Source organism: Penicillium brevicompactum, assembly GCF_028827555.1.
Source record: "Penicillium brevicompactum strain IBT 35665 chromosome Unknown utg000001l_segment0_segment0, whole genome shotgun sequence".
Lineage (NCBI taxonomy): Eukaryota > Fungi > Ascomycota > Eurotiomycetes > Eurotiales > Aspergillaceae > Penicillium > Penicillium brevicompactum.
In genome coordinates this window covers 732,362-749,542 of record NW_026623203.1, presented here as the reverse complement: position 1 = coordinate 749,542, position 17,181 = coordinate 732,362, and the positions used below count along the sequence as shown (strand labels likewise).

At 47.3% G+C, this 17,181-nt stretch overlaps 6 protein-coding genes across 6 annotated transcripts; 3 read left to right on the top strand and 3 right to left on the bottom strand.

The window, feature by feature from the left end:
• Nucleotides 1-2,512: 2,512 nt before the first annotated feature.
• On the bottom strand, nucleotides 2,513-4,773 carry N7506_000157 (cell envelope integrity TolA family protein; the record flags this gene model as incomplete). The annotated part of the gene is made up of 2 exons (XM_056949453.1): nucleotides 2,513-3,895; nucleotides 3,934-4,773. The coding sequence occupies 2 exons, from the start codon at nucleotides 4,771-4,773 to the stop codon at nucleotides 2,513-2,515; spliced, it is 2,223 nt and encodes a 740-aa protein (XP_056815368.1).
• A 1,764-nt stretch (nucleotides 4,774-6,537) lies between these two features.
• Nucleotides 6,538-6,997, bottom strand: N7506_000156 (uncharacterized protein; the record flags this gene model as incomplete). The annotated part of the gene is made up of 2 exons (XM_056949452.1): nucleotides 6,538-6,773; nucleotides 6,826-6,997. The coding sequence occupies 2 exons, from the start codon at nucleotides 6,995-6,997 to the stop codon at nucleotides 6,538-6,540; spliced, it is 408 nt and encodes a 135-aa protein (XP_056815367.1).
• A 2,047-nt stretch (nucleotides 6,998-9,044) lies between these two features.
• N7506_000155 (uncharacterized protein) lies at nucleotides 9,045-9,305 on the top strand (the record flags this gene model as incomplete). The annotated part of the gene is made up of 1 exon (XM_056949451.1): nucleotides 9,045-9,305. One exon carries the CDS (start codon nucleotides 9,045-9,047, stop codon nucleotides 9,303-9,305), a length of 261 nt encoding a protein of 86 aa, XP_056815366.1.
• Nucleotides 9,306-10,167: 862 nt separating this feature from the next.
• On the top strand, nucleotides 10,168-11,243 carry N7506_000154 (uncharacterized protein; the record flags this gene model as incomplete). The annotated part of the gene is made up of 2 exons (XM_056949450.1): nucleotides 10,168-10,885; nucleotides 10,939-11,243. The coding sequence occupies 2 exons, from the start codon at nucleotides 10,168-10,170 to the stop codon at nucleotides 11,241-11,243; spliced, it is 1,023 nt and encodes a 340-aa protein (XP_056815365.1).
• Nucleotides 11,244-12,393: 1,150 nt separating this feature from the next.
• On the top strand, nucleotides 12,394-13,055 carry N7506_000153 (uncharacterized protein; the record flags this gene model as incomplete). The annotated part of the gene is made up of 3 exons (XM_056949449.1): nucleotides 12,394-12,819; nucleotides 12,866-12,935; nucleotides 13,000-13,055. The coding sequence occupies 3 exons, from the start codon at nucleotides 12,394-12,396 to the stop codon at nucleotides 13,053-13,055; spliced, it is 552 nt and encodes a 183-aa protein (XP_056815364.1).
• A 554-nt stretch (nucleotides 13,056-13,609) lies between these two features.
• On the bottom strand, nucleotides 13,610-15,768 carry N7506_000152 (uncharacterized protein; the record flags this gene model as incomplete). The annotated part of the gene is made up of 3 exons (XM_056949448.1): nucleotides 13,610-13,816; nucleotides 13,849-13,971; nucleotides 15,637-15,768. The coding sequence occupies 3 exons, from the start codon at nucleotides 15,766-15,768 to the stop codon at nucleotides 13,610-13,612; spliced, it is 462 nt and encodes a 153-aa protein (XP_056815363.1).
• Between the last annotated feature and the right edge of the window lie 1,413 nt (nucleotides 15,769-17,181).

The window sequence follows — 17,181 nt, the reverse complement described above, 5'->3', positions numbered from 1 at the left end:
AGCACATTACAAAGAGATTCCCTGCCAGGTCAAAACCTTCCGACACCAGGTCAATAAGGGGCTTTTAATCCCTCAAGAAGTGGAAGAGAAAAGAAAGTTACTGGTTGAAAACTGAGGTCGGTGAGCGTCTTGTTCTTTGAGCAGGTGTGTCAGCGTGCCTTCACTTGTTGAGGTTGGTCACGCGGTAGCCTAGCTACCATCCATGTAGATGTCTCCCTCGAGTGTAGCTGTGCCACATTGACTGTCAATATTGCAGAGATCGGGGACCGCATTGCTGCTCTGCTCGCCGGTTGGCCAAGCTTCTTTTTCAAAGGTGAAGAAGGTATATTATTTGGTCGCTGAACGCAAAAAATGCTATGTGACATGTGTGCCTTTTTTCTGATAGCCTTGGCCTGGCCGCCTAGTCTCCTCTCAGCCCGCCACTTGTGCTACGGATGGTTCATCATGCCCCGAGTATATGTAGCGATGATGGCGCGCGCCACTGTCTGTTGTGCTGTGTACGGTCATATGGCATGCGCAGCCTAGTCCCAGGCTCTCAAGACTCGTACTAGGACCTCGCATACTGGTCCTAGGAGCGACGACGCTCCTGGAACGCTTCTTCTCGATCCCGAAGCCATTTTTAAGGTTTCGGGGATCCATTTGAGGTCTCCTAGGGACAGAGAAGCTGATTTCACGCGCATACCGAATTACGTTTCGGCAGCGGTCTTGATTGACTGTTGCAGTGCGCTAGACAGCTAAAAACGCTATCTCCGTCCTTCATTCCGCAGTGCAACCATGACGGCTACTCTTGGGGGCAGAGTTTCTTGAGCCATTATATTAACATCACTTTGCAAGTATTCGACAGCTATTCTTTGATCGACATCATTTCCTGGTCCTTCTCATTCTCGGCTCCATTTTGGGCTTGGGACATGAGGTACATAATGGTCATAGCAATGCGCGTCACTTCATGTTCGTCAACTTGATCCTGATGATTGAGAATGCTGAGGATATTCCTGAAAACTGGCATATACAAATAGAATTATCTAGGTATAAAGAGGGACTATGCCATCATCGTATCCATTACCAGTCTCCTCATTTCTGTTCCAGACGCTGTCCCCATCTACAGCCATCTCTACAATTGTCCAGCATCTTGCACAAAGCATCATGTCCATCAAAAGCGTACCAGCTCAAAAATTCAGCATGGAAATGTACAACCATGACCTCCCTCCGAGTTTCGAGTACTGCCTATGCTGCACATCCCCGTCTACGACCGAAAAAGACAGTCTGGAGGTGGTCGATTGGCTGATGCAGCACGACCGTGTGCTCGCGTCGTGCTCTCGCCGGGCCCCAAATGCGCTCACCTTAGCCATCATACAGGGCAAGAGCTGCGTCGTCCGACACCTGATGAAGCGGTTTCCTGCATGCGTCAACGATCCAGATTGGAACAACCAACGACCAATTTTGGTGGCTATAGAATACCGACAGCACGAGATTTTGCAATCGCTCCTACGCGATCCACATACCAACGTGAACGTCACAGACAAGAGTGGGCATACTCTTCTCCACCTAGCCGTGATTTACGACGATGTGACCGCCGTCAAAAATCTGTTGGCGAACCAAAATGTCGACATCAATGCTCGAGACAGGAAGGGCGATACTGCACTTCTGCTGGCTGCCAAGATCTACGGGAGCGACCAGCCCAATAGCAGCCAGATACTCGATTCTCTGTTACCGTATAAAGACATTCGGCCCGAATGGCTTGACTGCGCCGGTCGCTCGGCGCTCTGGCACGCAGTGAACACCTGCAACTGGCAGCTGATTCGCCGTTCTGCAGAATTTCCGCGGGCTCAGACCAACGTACCTGACATCGAGGTGTCAGCCCGCTTGCTCGGGCCGTGATTCGCAGACGACTTGACATTTTCAATTGGCTTCTTGCTACCTTTCCGCAAAATATTGCCCGAGGCTGACGGCTGTTTGATTGTATATTTGGTGACAACAGTGGATCTCAATTCTATAGCTTGCTGCATTACGTGCAAAACCACCAAAACCGGCGTCGCAGAAATTCTCCGCCCTCTCTGTCAAATAACGTACTTTTCACAACACAAAACTTTCATATCCTAAACGAATCGTGATTTTTCATTCTGTAGGCGCATTTCCGACAAGGCTGTATTATGTGATGGTATTCTGAGCATATTCGGCCGTATTAAACCAGAGCTTGATTGTACACCTAAAATTGACTACTGATTTTTGATTAATTGATCATTCTATTAAACGGGCTCAGTGCTAACCAATAAATCGTTTTTCATCTTGGCCGATGGCCTCCGAGAAGTTGGCATCATATGAGCGTTCCAGATGCTTCCATAGAGGACGTCGTCGATTACAGCCTCCCATTGACCCAGCTTGCAGAATAATTCAGTCGTACCAGGGCAAAGATAGAGGAGTGGACTTTGCTTCTTAAGAAATGGGCAACAACTGAAATCTGGGTATCACGAGCATGTTCGAAGATTCGACAGGCCGAAAGAGACCATTCCTCTCATGACACACGAAGACGTTTCGCATCCCCTGCCTCCACTCGACATGGTCGTCGTTTTGCGGGGCCCCGTCGCTGCTTGGCCGGTCGACATCTCAAAGTCGAACGGTGAAAGTCGATGATCAAAGCACGCCCGAGCTCTTCGCTCCAAAGGACATTTTCTCGCCTGAGATCTTCATGTATTATCCCGAGAGCCCTGATTTCCTTGTTCGATTTATGAATCTCGCGGTGAAGCTGTTGCGTCAGCTCCATCGTCGCAGTACACTCACCGCCCCAGCCCATGACGAGCATGTGGCGGATTTGTGCGCAATGAAGAAAATAGATTTTTGCCAAGTCAATAGTACCCAAGAAAACAGGCACAGCAGATCCTTGGGCCTTGTGCAGCACTCGATACACCTCCGCTTCGCGGGAAACTTCTTTCCACAACCCCACAGTGGTGCCTTTCCCGATAACCGTGTAGCCATATTCCATGCATGTCAGTTTGAATGGAGCGCCGTACGAGCCGCAATCGCCGAAGGGTATGCAACGATCCATGTCTTCGTCCAGCTGGCTTTTCAATGAGAGCATCAAGTCCTCGGCCGATATCGGATGCTGAGTCGGATCGGTCTGGCCTCGGCGATGATGATCCACGTTTGGACACCGCTCATCCAGATCATTTCTGGTCTGCAAACCAAGTAAGCACCGCTGCGTGCAGAATTGCGCAGCGCGGCGCTGAGAATGGTCGTCTTGGCCGTGTCCTGCCCTTTGCTGGCGACCTGACCGCCGAGCGGACGGTGAAGGCGTGACCTGACTGATCCTCCGCTTATGGCCGGCTGCTTGATTTGTGTCGGAGCCGGACGAGCCAGGTGACTGCGACCGCGGTCGAACCTCCGAAGGTGCACAGCTCGCTTGAGATCGTGTAGGGATTCGACGGATCTCTGAGGGCGCTGGTAACGGAGATGACGATGGTAGTGAATAGGATGAACCAGTATCTGGACTCGGAAATTCGGGGTTGGTGCTATCGGAGTGGGGAATCTGCTGCAACTCTTTTCCTGGAATTTGTGAGCGCGTGTGGTCAAAGCTTGTTTCCCATTTGTGAAGAACTGGGTACGCTCGGTTTCTCCATTCTTGCCCTCGGGTAGGTGAACGGAACGCCATCAAACAAAGGCACAGAACCCTCGCAACAGAGGATTTCCATAGTCGGGAAGCAATATCGCTTTCTGGGGTCATTTCGCTGTGAGGATCACAGAGAAAGTAGTAGAGCGTGCTAGGCTGGTCGAGCGGAACACGGAGGAGAACGCGGGTAAGCCCATTTGTCAGATATGAATATTCAAGTCCTTCTTGAATCATCACATGGTATTCCTGAGAAATGGCGGAGCAAACAAGCCGCTCTGCGTTGTGCTTCACCTTTTTTCCTGGTCGGTTGATGTTTTATTGGCTCGGACCATATCCTTCCAAAGGTCCATTGGTCGAAGTCCCATGCGCATGGTTGCAGAAGGCAGCTTGTGAGGTGGCTTGTACTCGACAGTCGTCAAAATGGTGGTCGAGTTGCCATCGACACGGTTGATGCAGAACTGGTCAGGCCGTGGTTGACTTGTGCTGGGTAGTTCATTTGCTTCAACCTCCGTGGGTTCATTTTCGTTCAGGGAATTCTTATGATTGCTGAACTGGATTCCATCTCCGAGCCGGAACTCCTCACGAGCAGCTGGCAGTTTGCAAAGCTCGGCTATAATATCGTGAACATGTTCTTCAACGCCAAATCGCTCGTAGGCCTCAAGCTCTTGCTCGCTGCTTAGTGGGCTGCGAGAAAATCGACGGCTAAGCCCTTCTATTTCAGCTACAGGCGAAAACAGACGAGGCTGCGGTCCCCGCTCCGGGCAAAGATGTTGGCACACGGACTCGTAGACTTCCGAGAGCTGTTTTGGACAGTCGGTCCAGTGTTCCAATCGAGTGGGGCAGTATTTTCCCTTGGGAAGAGGTATTTTTCCAGTTGTTGAGCGAGATGGTGAATCGACTCTCAGTGATCGGGAGAGAAGGACATGGCAGTGCTGAATGAGCTCTGTGAAAGTGGTCTGTCGGGTGCGTGCTTCTGCCCGTCGTCTCCCTTCTGCTTCCTGCCGCCTCCCTTCTGCTTCCTGCTTCTCGCGCTCTTCTGCCTGCTTCTCGCGCTCTTCTGCCTGTCGCCTCCCTTCTGCTTCCTGTTTCTCGCGCTCTTCTGCCTGCCTCCGTCTCTCTTCCGCCTGCAGATAGAGAGTTTGGTAATCTGGAAGATTGGGACTGGCCATGTATTTGTATATAAAATAAATAAAACCGGGTCCCTAAGAGAGTTGTGACATGCTAGGTCCCGGTCGGCGGTTTAGTGTTGTTGTTGGCGGACGTCAGCTGATCGCGGCCTCGGCAATAGTATTCACCCGGAGACGCACATGACCTGCCGACAACTTCATGTGGCTAACTAGTTCCTCGGATCCTTGAATATTCGAAATTAAAGAAGATTCCCGACACAGAAGACAAACTTCTTGATCCGAAAATGTCCACGGCGTGATGGCCGTCTTGAATTGCCGAAAACGTGGCCTGTTACTGCGCACTATATTTGAAAGCGATGAATCAGTGCCTTTTCTAAGTGAAGCTTGCCGAAGAACTGAGTTTTGTGCCCTCGTTGTCTAGGCGCTTTGCTCTCTGAAGACAGTATGAAGCTGCAGATCCTACATAGTTTTTTGCAAATCCCAATAGTCCAGCCGAAAGCTCCTCGGAGCCAGGGCAGATCTATTGCTACCAAATTGATCATTGCCCGATGGATCATCTGATCAACCTTGCTTGCCACCTCAGACAGACGAATGGCTACTTAATCTACATAGCCACAGCGCATAATGATGCAACTTGTAGATGGTCTACTTTCGCGCAGGCCAACTGCACATGAGATCCCGATGGTCCTCTTCCGGTCCTCAGGTTCCCGGGGCCTTAGAACCTTGGGCCACAGATGCCACATCAAGTTGCTATTGTCAATTGGACACACCGGTAGAAGATGTGGAACAGATGGGACCGGGTGTGTGTTCATAGTATCTCTACGTGCACGCCGTCGAGTCCGGGTCAATATTCGTCCGCCATGTGCACTGATGTGATTATGCGGGTTATGCGTCAACTCATCCAGTCCATGAATACCTGTCACAAGTTGTTTGAAAGGCAGTCAAATCGGTAAATCAGCTTGAATTCAGGCAGGCTTTGACTACTAAGGAATCGGGATCCATTTCCGCAGACGTCCATCTCAAGAATTATAAGATGGTTCTGAGTAGAAGCACTATTCTCGAGGCGATGATGCGGATGCGTCTCGTTTTCTTTCTCTCGCCGTAATCTGGTTGGTCTTCGGTTTGTGGCCGGTCTGCCAAACCGCACAGAATTTGAATTCCACACCCTGGTCGACCCTATCGGGACATCGCATTCTAAACCCTGAGGGTCAACATGCTCGTGCGCATGCTGATCGCAGCCCTTGCCTCAACTCTAGTTTCATCTTTGAATTTGCCCTTAGGAGCTTGCACGGTCAACATCAGAGCACGTGAGTCAATATTTCTACAAGAAAAAATAAGCAAAAGCAAAATCAGTTCAAGTGGCGGTTCCGGCTTACCTTCAATTTAGGGCTGTCAAAAAAGAGTCAGCGGGGAATAATAATAAGGGGTATCACATTTGGTGATTGTGTGCAAACATGGACGGAGTTGGATTTCCAAAGCATCAAAGAAGTACGACCATGAAGGCCATGCGAAGGTAAAGGAATGACTCTAGAGCAGACATATGTATAACAAATGACTATTTTTATGGGGTCAAAAGCATCCGAATCGCTTGGCCTGTCTGGCTTGCCAGCCGATCATGGCCGGTGTTGGACCCAAGAGATCTTTAATAGTTTGAATCTCTCCATTCCCACACAAATCGGTCACATTTCCGTTGACAGTCCCATTGGCCCTGTAAAAGCAGACTTGGCGCTTGGAGTTTCTTTCTCCCGGAGATCTTGTTACAATTCCTGTGAGAGAAAAGCTTGGCTGGCAAAGTGCGAACCTTTTTCAATGTAGAGTCGGATTCCAAAGAGCTTCTGGAGCCACAGCATCGCATGTGCTGCCAACCCTCAGTCCGTCACTCAATGTACAAGCCGAGATGTTTCCTTGCTTGTTGAAAAAAGTGACCCGACCGGTCTTTTCCAAAAGAATCCACACCGCTGGCAGGCCCTCTGCTGTACTACATGCCTCGACGGACACCATTGGCAAGTCGCGGCTGGTGCCATTGACTGCTTCGCCCAATTCTAGAGATTCGTCAGCCGACCGATCATAAAATGATTATATGAGGGCTCTTACTTGAACAGTCTTCTTCATTTGGCAGGGCAAATGGACTCGAATGGCCCGTGCAGCCATGGTTGCCATTTGACCATATCATGCATTGGTCCCCAACATCAACAATGCCCAGAGTGCTAGCAGCAGAGTGCTGCGCGTAGAGGATGGCAGGGAGTGCAAATAGAGATAGATGCATTACGTCAATAAGTGCTTTGATGAAACGAACCGCAGGGAGATAAAGACGCTATCTTGAAAGAAGCTGGCAGTCTCAGTACCGCTCGTCTGGTCTAGCAAGATGAAAGAGCGCGGCTTTGCACGGGGCATTGCCTCGTATTTTATATCCACTTCATTATAAAGCACGACTCCGTTGATGAATCGAGCGAGCGAAATGATGGAAGTGGTGAAAAAGTGAGCAAGCAAATAAATTTTTTGAGGCGTGTGGGTGGCTGTTGTTTTGTTGCGGTAATGTTTCTAGGCTTGTTCACCATTATACGCAGAAATTTGGAGGCTGGTACAATCAAGCTGTGTTCAACTTGCTCCAAAGATTCCATATAGTTTTGCATCTACATCACACTTTATATTAACATTCTCTATTAGTTTTACTGTTGTTTTAGGTGCAACTATATTAGGTTTCCAAAGACATGGGTGGAGTAGAGATAGAATTCGTTAATACCAGGAGGACTGTCAACAGCGAAGGCGTCCTTCTATGTAATAACTGACGTTGAGAGACGAAGGCTTGGGTAGCAAATAGGATTAGATACCCTACTAGTCCAAGCAGACAATGATGAATGTCATGCATTAGATATATATTTAATGCATAAACGAAAGTGTAAGCATTCCACCTCAAGAGTACTATGGCAACATATAAACTGAAATCATTAGACCGTTTCTAAAACCAGTAGTGAAGTATGTTATTTAATTCGATAATCCGCGAAAAACCTTACCATTGTAGCAACTGGTAGCCGCAAGGAAGCGTGTGGAGCAAAAATTGGCCACGGGGGTTCACCACACCGACGAGTCAACATCATCAGCCATCACCCTCGCCAACACACCATCGGAGTCAGCCAGTCTTCTGACTAAAGACAAGGCACATCAGACCACCAATTTGCAAATATGGCCGATTATTGGGGTTCAAAATGCCGCTGGAAATGTACCAATCCAATTGACATTGGCTTAGAAATGGGATCTGACCAATATTCCTTGCCGTTTCTGGGGCTGAATTTTGAGGCTACCTTTCAACATCTCACCAGGTCCCATTCACCACTCTGCTAAAGTCCCACAATCATTTCCTTATTCCGTGTCATCGTAATTGAAATTGAGAGTTAGGTAAACATCTTGGAGTGTTAAGGCGTAGGATGCCGGTAAACCGCACCAGGAAGCATATCGATGTCTAGAGGTATAATCATTTATCGCCCTGCTCCATCAATTCTATTTAATATACAAGCCTGTTATTCATGAGGATGGACCAGTGAATTCTAGTAGCAACGAATCCAATTCAAGAATACTTCATGTAAGATTTTGGAAAGGCAGCAGACCTAGAGGTTGATGGAGATTCTACAAGCTAATCTGCTCAGTCACCCACAAGAGACCGCACTCGTTTTTCGGGACCGTGGATCGATGATATACTGTGTAAAATTCAATAATTCAAATAATTCCAAACAGTGGCTCACGAGATAGCGGGATCCGGAAAGATCGTACTTACCTTTCTACCATCGCTATCAAGAAACCAGTCACGTTCCTGTTGACGGCGCCACCAGTGCTAGAAGTATTTATCGTGATCCTGGGAGCTTTTTTTCTCCTGAAAGCTTGTAGAACTCTTTGAACTCAAAGAAGGGGCCTATAGGAGCTCGTACTTGAGCCTAAGAGCTTGACTTCCATGCCGGGAAGTAGGCCCTTACCATCTATCGTCGACTAGGGATCATTAAATTTTCAAAACGACCGCCACCTAGCTGGATAGTGAGGACAAAGATTCCATAGGAAGGGTCGGGTATAAAACTCCCCTCTCCCAGGAGCTTGCACCATTCCTTGATTTTCCCCGATACTTCGTACCACGCGGGAACCAACATCATCCTGCGTCTGGGGTTCGAATGAATATAAGACAGTAAAGAACTATCTTCCGCCTCTCATTCTTCCATTGAAATCACCCGCCACACCAACTCCACACGCATTACCCCAATGTGAATATGCCCGGTCCCTGATACTGCACGACTTGACATTTGAGTTGATACTGACATGACCTATAGATGCTTCTCCTCGTTTTCCCTCCTGAGATCATTCTTTGCATAGCAGACAACCTGGATCAAGCCAGAGATTTGCTTGCGCTAGCTTGCCTCAATCGAGCAACAAATGCTCTTTTGCTCGACTATTTGTTCAAGTTCAACGTCCGACGCCAACGCAGCTCTGCCTTGTTCTGGGGTGTTCTCCAAGGCAAGTCGGAACTTGTGGAAATGATGTTGCACAGCTATCAAGCGGACGCCAATACCACAGACGATAAATCTCACTAAAAACCGTCACTTCAGGGTTCCCGAGGGTAAGCGATCGGTCAAGACACAAGCTTGACATACTAATATAACGTTACAGATGACTTCTCCACTTGCTACAACATTTGACTGTCCTAATATTAGGAAGAATAAACGCGATTGTGTGGCGCTTAATAAATATGGCCTCCTTGCAGAGGATATAGCACTTCCGAAGTCGCCGGCTCCTCCGATTTCAACCTCTCCTACAGCTCCCAGCAATGTCTCTATGAGTTTATCGAATCTTGATACGGATATACATCCTTCGCAATCAATATCTCAGGTCGAATGCGGGGTGGAGAGGGTCGAAATCAAACAGAAAGATGAGATTGGGTCGAGAGAACGGAGCTGGGTTTGAAAACACTGCCTTACTACACCTGAATCTGGTAGCTGGAGATTAGGAAATAAGGAGCGGTCCGAGCTTAAACACCTGTGTATTGTATCGCCATCCACCTGCCGATTCTTTCGATTTGCATCGAAACTGCGATCTTCAACCACAGCGTTGAAACAGCACCTGCAGAAAACCCACAAGCTCTTCCAGGACGGCCATTCGGGGTGCCAAGGTCCGTTAAGCTCATGGATTTCTAAGGAAAAGAAGCTCCCATTCGAAGAAGCTGTCTTGAATTGGATTGTGCCAACCTGCCAACCGTTTACATGCGTCGAACAGCCTTCATACAAGGCTATGTTGAGGTCTGCAGGCTCTCAAGACTCCGTACCAAGTGCGGATACTGTGTCGCGCCGATTATGTCTTCGGCTTGATGCTATTGACAGTGAGCTTCGAATCTTGATGTCTTCAGCACTCTCAATTGCGCTAACTTTGGATGGTTGGACAAGTCAGAATTCATTGCCAATGCTAGCAATCAATGCTCACTGGATGTCCTCTGCTTTACAGCAATATCGAGCTCGTATTGAGTTCGTTGAAATCGAAGGCAGCCACTCTGGAGAGAACCTTGCTAATATCGTTGCGACGGTTCTCGAGAGGTTTCAAATATCTGATAAAGTTATGACAATTACAGCTGACAACGCATCGAATAACGATACCCTACACCGATATCTCTACCAAAGGTTGTCTCAGCGGTACGATGAGTACCTGGCCGAGACCATCATCCGAGAAGGGACGATAAAGTTTACCCCTAACTCCCAAATCCGCTGCTTTGCTCACATCTTGAACTTGGTTATGAAAACTATCTTGAGGTCTTTACGCGCTAGTTCGCATAAGGAAGCCTGTGATCTCCTTGACGATGTTGCCAAGAGGAGCTGGAAGACGGTTAACGCTCCTTCTTCGCCTATTGCAAAGCTTCGAATACTTGTGCTTTGGATTGCGCAATCTCCTCAGCGGATACAGAAGTGGGATAATCGACCGGGCTGTACAAAAGCTATCAATTTCGATGTTGATACTCGTTGGAACTCTACCTTTGTTATGATTGTGAGAGCTGAAGAGTTTCGCCGTCAGCTCGAAGATACAGTTAACGATGACCCAGATATCAAGGCCTTACGTCTCACACCCAACGACTGGAGACAGCTCTCGGATATTAAAAAATCCTGGCTCCCTTCAACGAATATACCGAGTACGTCTCTCGGGACAGCCTTTCGATTCATATGGCGGCGCGTATGTTTGGAGAGCTCTGTTCTATACTCCTCGCTATCAAGGAGCGACGCGGCGAGTGGCAGACGGTCTTCCCAGCAATCACTGGACCTATTTCCGATGGAATATCGCTCCTGGAGAAGTATCACGACTGCGTCAAAGACAACGGCATATACTATATCGCAAGCGTTCTAGACCCTCGAATCAAGACCAAGTGGCTCAAAACGCTACCAGATGGAGAGAAGAATATTGACCGAATCCGGGAGTTCCTGAAGAAAGCATATTCCACTCCAAAACAGCCTGTATCGACTACTCCAAGCACCAATTGGAAGAACTTCTAATATCGATTTCTGGAAGCCTTTCAGCATACACAGTATAACGTCGCTGAGTCTGACATCGACATGTATTTCGATACTCCGACAATCAGCACTGATTTCGATATAAGCCAGAGCCAGTCCGAGTTTATACGAAACTGGTAGAAGGCCAATATGCTTGAATTTAGTTTTATGGTAAAGGTAGCACAAGGTCACCGTGCTATACCGGCATCAGAGGTAGATATCGAGAGATTGTTCAAGGTGGGAGAGATGTGCTGGGGATTCGACGTTTCTCCATGAAAGGCAAGACCCTTGGGACCTTATTAAGGCTGAAAGACGCTGCACGTTAGAAGTCTTCATAGTTATACAGTGAAAGCTTTTTGGGCATACAGGTGTTTGATATTCTATACCTTATTTGCAGAAGTATTCTTGTAGGGGCCGGGCATCTCGAATACTCGTTCCACAAAGCCTTTTTCCTAAAAAGGCTAGATATTAGTTCGCGAACCTGTTCGAAATTTGCGAAATTTGACGAATCGAATCGGCCATAGATTCGAAGCTCCGAAACCAAGGTTCGAATTCGATTCGATTCGCCGAAATTCGCGAACTTCGAACATTTCGAAAATTCGTGCGGACCCGGTATTACTTGCGGCGTTCACTTGTGGAGACAGGCGAAAACCGGAAAAAGTGTATAAGGGTTTGGCCGTTTAGAGATCATGAATTACCCCACAAGGTCTTTTTCATGTCTATGAATGGGATTTGTTTCCACTGACTCTTTTGCCACGCAACTATGTCATAGTTAGGTCTAGGCATGAGGCACAAGAGGTTGGAAAAGGGTCAATTATCATTGGTAAAAGCAAGATATCATAAGAATCTCGGTGCGTCATAATAAAACCTTGTCCAATCACTTTATAGCGTTTCCAACTTCAATTGTTTCATGTGACTCATGTTGCGGCAGGGTGCCAAGCCCAGGTTCTTGCTGCCCACTGAAAGCCAATCCATGATATGGACTGGATCTCGGTTTGGCGCATATTTCGCCGCCGCTTGCTTGGGTGGTAACAATGATGTATGTGCTGAACCTTGGCTGGTTCTATCTAAAATCTAGGGTGTTGTTGTAAAAGGGCGTCATTGCACCTAAATCTGAAAATATCTTTCGATACCTTTGAACATGACATTCACCATGCCTGAAGACCTCACCACCGCTGTTGAACTACTGGATAATATAGGAACCACCGTTAATACGATCGCAGGTAATCTTGGAGCCAATAGACTCGACAGGAGGAGCTTCCGGAAATATCTTTGCGATTACGCTGACCGCGCTGCGTCCGATGGCCAACTCATTAATGCTTCGAGGAAAGACACCCCTCAATGTGCCAACCGTGGCTTGCTTCTGGCCTACGCCCATATGGAGATGATATGCTGGATTGCAAAAAACAACTATACCATCTTATCTACGTCCGTCAAATGGTACAGCTGGAGGAAAGTATGTGCGAAATATCGCCTTCCCTTACTTGGAGTTTCGCCGCAAAATGCCCATTTAACAAGGCAATTGCAAAATATCAAGAAAATAGCAGATCAGGTATACGCAGAGATCGACGCAAAAAACGTAAGCATTTCCGTCTATTTTTTGGATATAACTAACATACGGGAAGATCCCGGTCTTGCAAGATTCTGTGAAATACCGCAAAGTCTCAGTGCGTCCGCCGGTTGATCCTCAACCAGGTGTGTACATAACCTTTCCTTTGAATAATGAAATACGCGTTCCTAAGTTTGATTCTGGTTATAGGAATGGGCGACCTCGTTCATCGGGCCACCCTTGCACACAAGCAGCTCTCCCACTGATCAAAGACCTCGCGGAGCTTCGCACTTGACCTTTATCAGAAATGTTCTGTATAGCTGTGGAAATATACCGGATTTACTGGCCATCAAAAGGCAACGGAATCAAAAAGGAGAATAACAAAGATGATCAGAAAAGAGTGTTGATTCTTGTTTCCTATCTACTGGGCTCGAGGGGGTAAAAATACCCTCGAGAATACCTGGTATCGAATCCTCTAGAATCTCAGAGGTACTGTTTGGGTTAATACGATGCTGATCACCATTTTCCTGACAACCTTCTAGCTTTGAGAATTAACACAAAAACGTCGCACTCTTTGAGATACTGGATATATTTTCCAATATATAACACAAACAATCTCCTTTGTCACGCTGAGAAATGGTAGTTGGTTATGTGTACAAGCCTGTGATCACGCGGGCGCCATAGTACAGCTAATCTACGGTCTGATGATAGACCTTATTGTCTGAATATAAACCTTATATTACCCTAAAGGTCGAACCAATAATTATGTTTAGAATGAGCCCGTATCCGAAAGCAACAAACCTCACAGCACATTCACGTCTTATTGTGGTACTTCCGGGGATTTAGGCATCAAAAGGGTAACTGCAAGGTGTAGTGCACCAGCAAGGCCCAGGAAATTATCAGCAGTCACAGCAGGGCCTCCACCAGCAGAGACACAGATTGCGTTGGCACCGAAGGTGAAGATGAAGTGGAGGTGGCAGTAGCATTGGCGGAAGAGCTGGAGAAGTGAACCAACCACCTTCCGAGGCTGTGTGGGTGTGTAAGAAGCGATCGTCATACCTTTCGTCGATACTCATTCTTGAATGCTCCTGGGAGGTTGGTGTACCAGGCTGGCGCAGTCTGGCTGTTCCCCGCGATGGGGACAGAAAGTCTGAACACAGGATCCTGCCAGTTGGAAGGGGCCTACACGGTTTGTTCACCGCTATTTATCGCTTCTGAAACCCACGTTGACATCAAGTAAATAGATTCAAGAACGAGTGCCGTTTTACAGCTTTAGGTAGACATCAATGTTATAGCCGCGAAACGATGCGCAAACTCTATTTCACCTCTGCTAAGCAGCTGTGCCGGCATCAGCATCATGAGCAAAGAAAACCCATCTACGCACCGGGCCCCCATGGGACACTAGTGCGAAAGCGCACAAGAGCTGCAGTTTGATTGTGGAGGAAGTGATTGACCGCCCCGCACAGGGATCTACGTTGAGGTATGGTATTATTTGTTGTGATATGAGGCTGGTGCAGATCAGGTACCAAGCCGCACCGTCGGAATTAGCTCCGAAGTGTCTATACAGACGACCAAGTTGATTTCCCAATCAACTTGGCTAATTGTTATATATATAGGCTCATGTATCCCTCTGGAATAACAAGTCAATTCGTACCTCTGAACAACAACACTCGTATCTTCCTGTCTCTGCGTCATCTTCATCGCTGGTAGTACTCCTGGAACATAATCTGTTGGACTATCTATTCTTTAAGTCTGGAGCAAAATGGCGTGACTTGACCGTCGTTTTCTCTTGCTCCTGGTCTTTGATGGCTGAAGCCCGTGAGCTTTGACCTGAGCCCTTTTACGATATCGGTCACATTGTCGGTGCCTTTAATGGCTAGCACAGTGGCCAAGAGCCCACCTAACAATTTTACAGAATGTTTCATCCCAATGTTATTACGGTTCATCCGTGAGCGATGCTAGCGTTCAATCAAGGAAGTTCCGAACCATTCGCATCCATTATTCCTAAGGCGACCAAGCATATATACTGGATAATGCCTGGCACTCAACGCCTTTCTCTTTCCATTTGAGTGCTCACCTCTTGCCGCTTTTTGATTTCAGAGTAAAATTGAGAATGCCCCTGAACACTGATCAAGCATCATCTGACTACCTAGGTACCTAGCTATCACATGAGCAATCTGATCCACTCACTGATCATCATATGAGCAATCTGATTCGCTTACGCAGTAAGATCAGAATGGGGATTGAACTGAGTAAGCTATATCAATAGCAATAAGTTAGCCTCATCACGTGCACTTCACCTCTCTAAACCGCCCCTATTATCCTATCAAAAATGGACTGGCGCCGTTAGAGGGGCTATAATTTCGGGAGTTGTTGACAGAGCTGCTGGGCAGATCTTCGCTACGCGGATAGCCTAGAATTTGTATTGCACTGCTTAATGGAAGGGCTTGGAAGCTTGGAAGCTTGGAGTGTGATGCGAGGTAGCCCAATATGAAAAAAATTTTGATGAACGAGTCTTTTATTTCCTTTGATAGCTTTAAGGTCAGATACCTGCCTTTCCAAGGCCTCTGCCATAATGATTTGTATTTTGAATTTTCGTTAATTTCTGCTCAGGTATTCAGCCTTTGGCAGCTATAATTCACCAAACCCCATGATGATATGATACCTTGAAGTCGCTACCTATCTGTGCATGAAGGGGAACGGACGTTGATCAAATTTTTTCAAGTACAACGCCGCCAATCACAAAGGGTGTTTCAAGGCATCCTAGCTCTTCTGGGCTTCGGGGCAATGGATAACCTAGCAGTCTTGATGAGTCGCGGAAAGGGGAAAAACGGTACTTGGGCTCACCATCTCCACATTATTTCCAATTGGATCCAAAACAAATGCCCCGTAGTAATGCTCATGATACTCTGGTCTCAACTCAGGCTTGCCATTGCAGGTTCCGCCAGCTTCTACAGCCGCTTTGTGGAAGGAAGGCATTGACAGCTGCGCGGTCTGTCGTAGATCGGTCAATGAATATATAACTTGTTGCCTTAGAAACCAGCCCATAAGAGGGAGCACCTTACTAGGGGCGGAAAAGGCAAAATGAAGCCCTGATGGAATATTTGTCTCTTTTTGAGCAATCCAGAAGTCGGGAAATTCGTTGCCGAGTCCGACAATACCAGGAAATTACATAATCTCTTTATAATGAAGTGGAGAGAGCGCCGTCTTATACCACTCCACCAAGGGCACGAAATACCCTTCTAGGGCGGGAATGGTGATATGGTCGATGTTACTAGGTGGCATGGCTATTGACTTTTGAGAATTAAATTGAAGTATAGTTGGGGGGATAGTGGGATGAGAAAACTGTTTAAATTTTGCAGCATTCCTGTGACCGTCCTTCGTATATCAGGCAAAGGGAATAGACACCAATATTACTGAGGAAATATACGAACCACAATAATACATATCATTGGTTTTGTGGCCTGAGCAATACGGACCAAGGTGATTTCGAAAGTCACTACAGAACAGTCACCAAACTTCAAATGATTGCCGAACATAGCCGTGGACTTTATTTTGTCCAGTAGAACTTGAAGAGTAAATAGAGTTATGTCGGGTGTCATTAGCCGGCAAACGTCCCGTGCTGTACAGGAGCTCAAGCCCAGAATGTATGACGTACTTGACACATCCAGTTTGTGGGACTTCCCGAGCTCGCCAGGTATTTGAAGTTCTGGATCGAGGCGCAGTCGGGGTTTATCGCCACTTGAAAACATGGCAACAAGTACTAACACACTCAAATCTAGACTAGCATTATAAAAATGCTTTCAGCTTTCTATGTTGATAGAACCTGATTCACAGATATCGGATTGAGGGAACTACACAGATGTTGGCTCAGAGAGAAAAGATCCCTACATTTCCGGCACACCTCAAGAGCGCCAAGTGTGCCTGTATAAATGCTCACCTCTGTATTAACGTTTGACCAATTTGGCATGAGCTCGTTTTGTTCGCCATGCGCTTGGCTTACGTAGTAAATTTTGTGCTCCTTGGTATTGCAGCTTTGCTGCTAAACGAGGCTCGCTTAGCATGAAATGTGGGATCGGGGAGGAATTCATACTGGATATCCCGTCCAATCTTTCCTGGCATCGATTCTGGCCCATGGAAGACGGCGTTCCCAACCCTGAAAGACTTTCTGGGCATAATTGCACAGCCCCTTTCTAGAAGATATGTAAGTAAACAATAGCTTGATACATGAAACGGCTCCCATGGGAGGTTAATCATCTCCAACTATCAATTTACTAAAGACATAACTGTCCTGCAGAATACTCTCATGGCTTCTTCTCGTGATAAACCGTATCATCAGCCATCAGCCGATGTTTCTTCTTTGGGGGCAGGCTCTTTTGATGAGAGGACGAT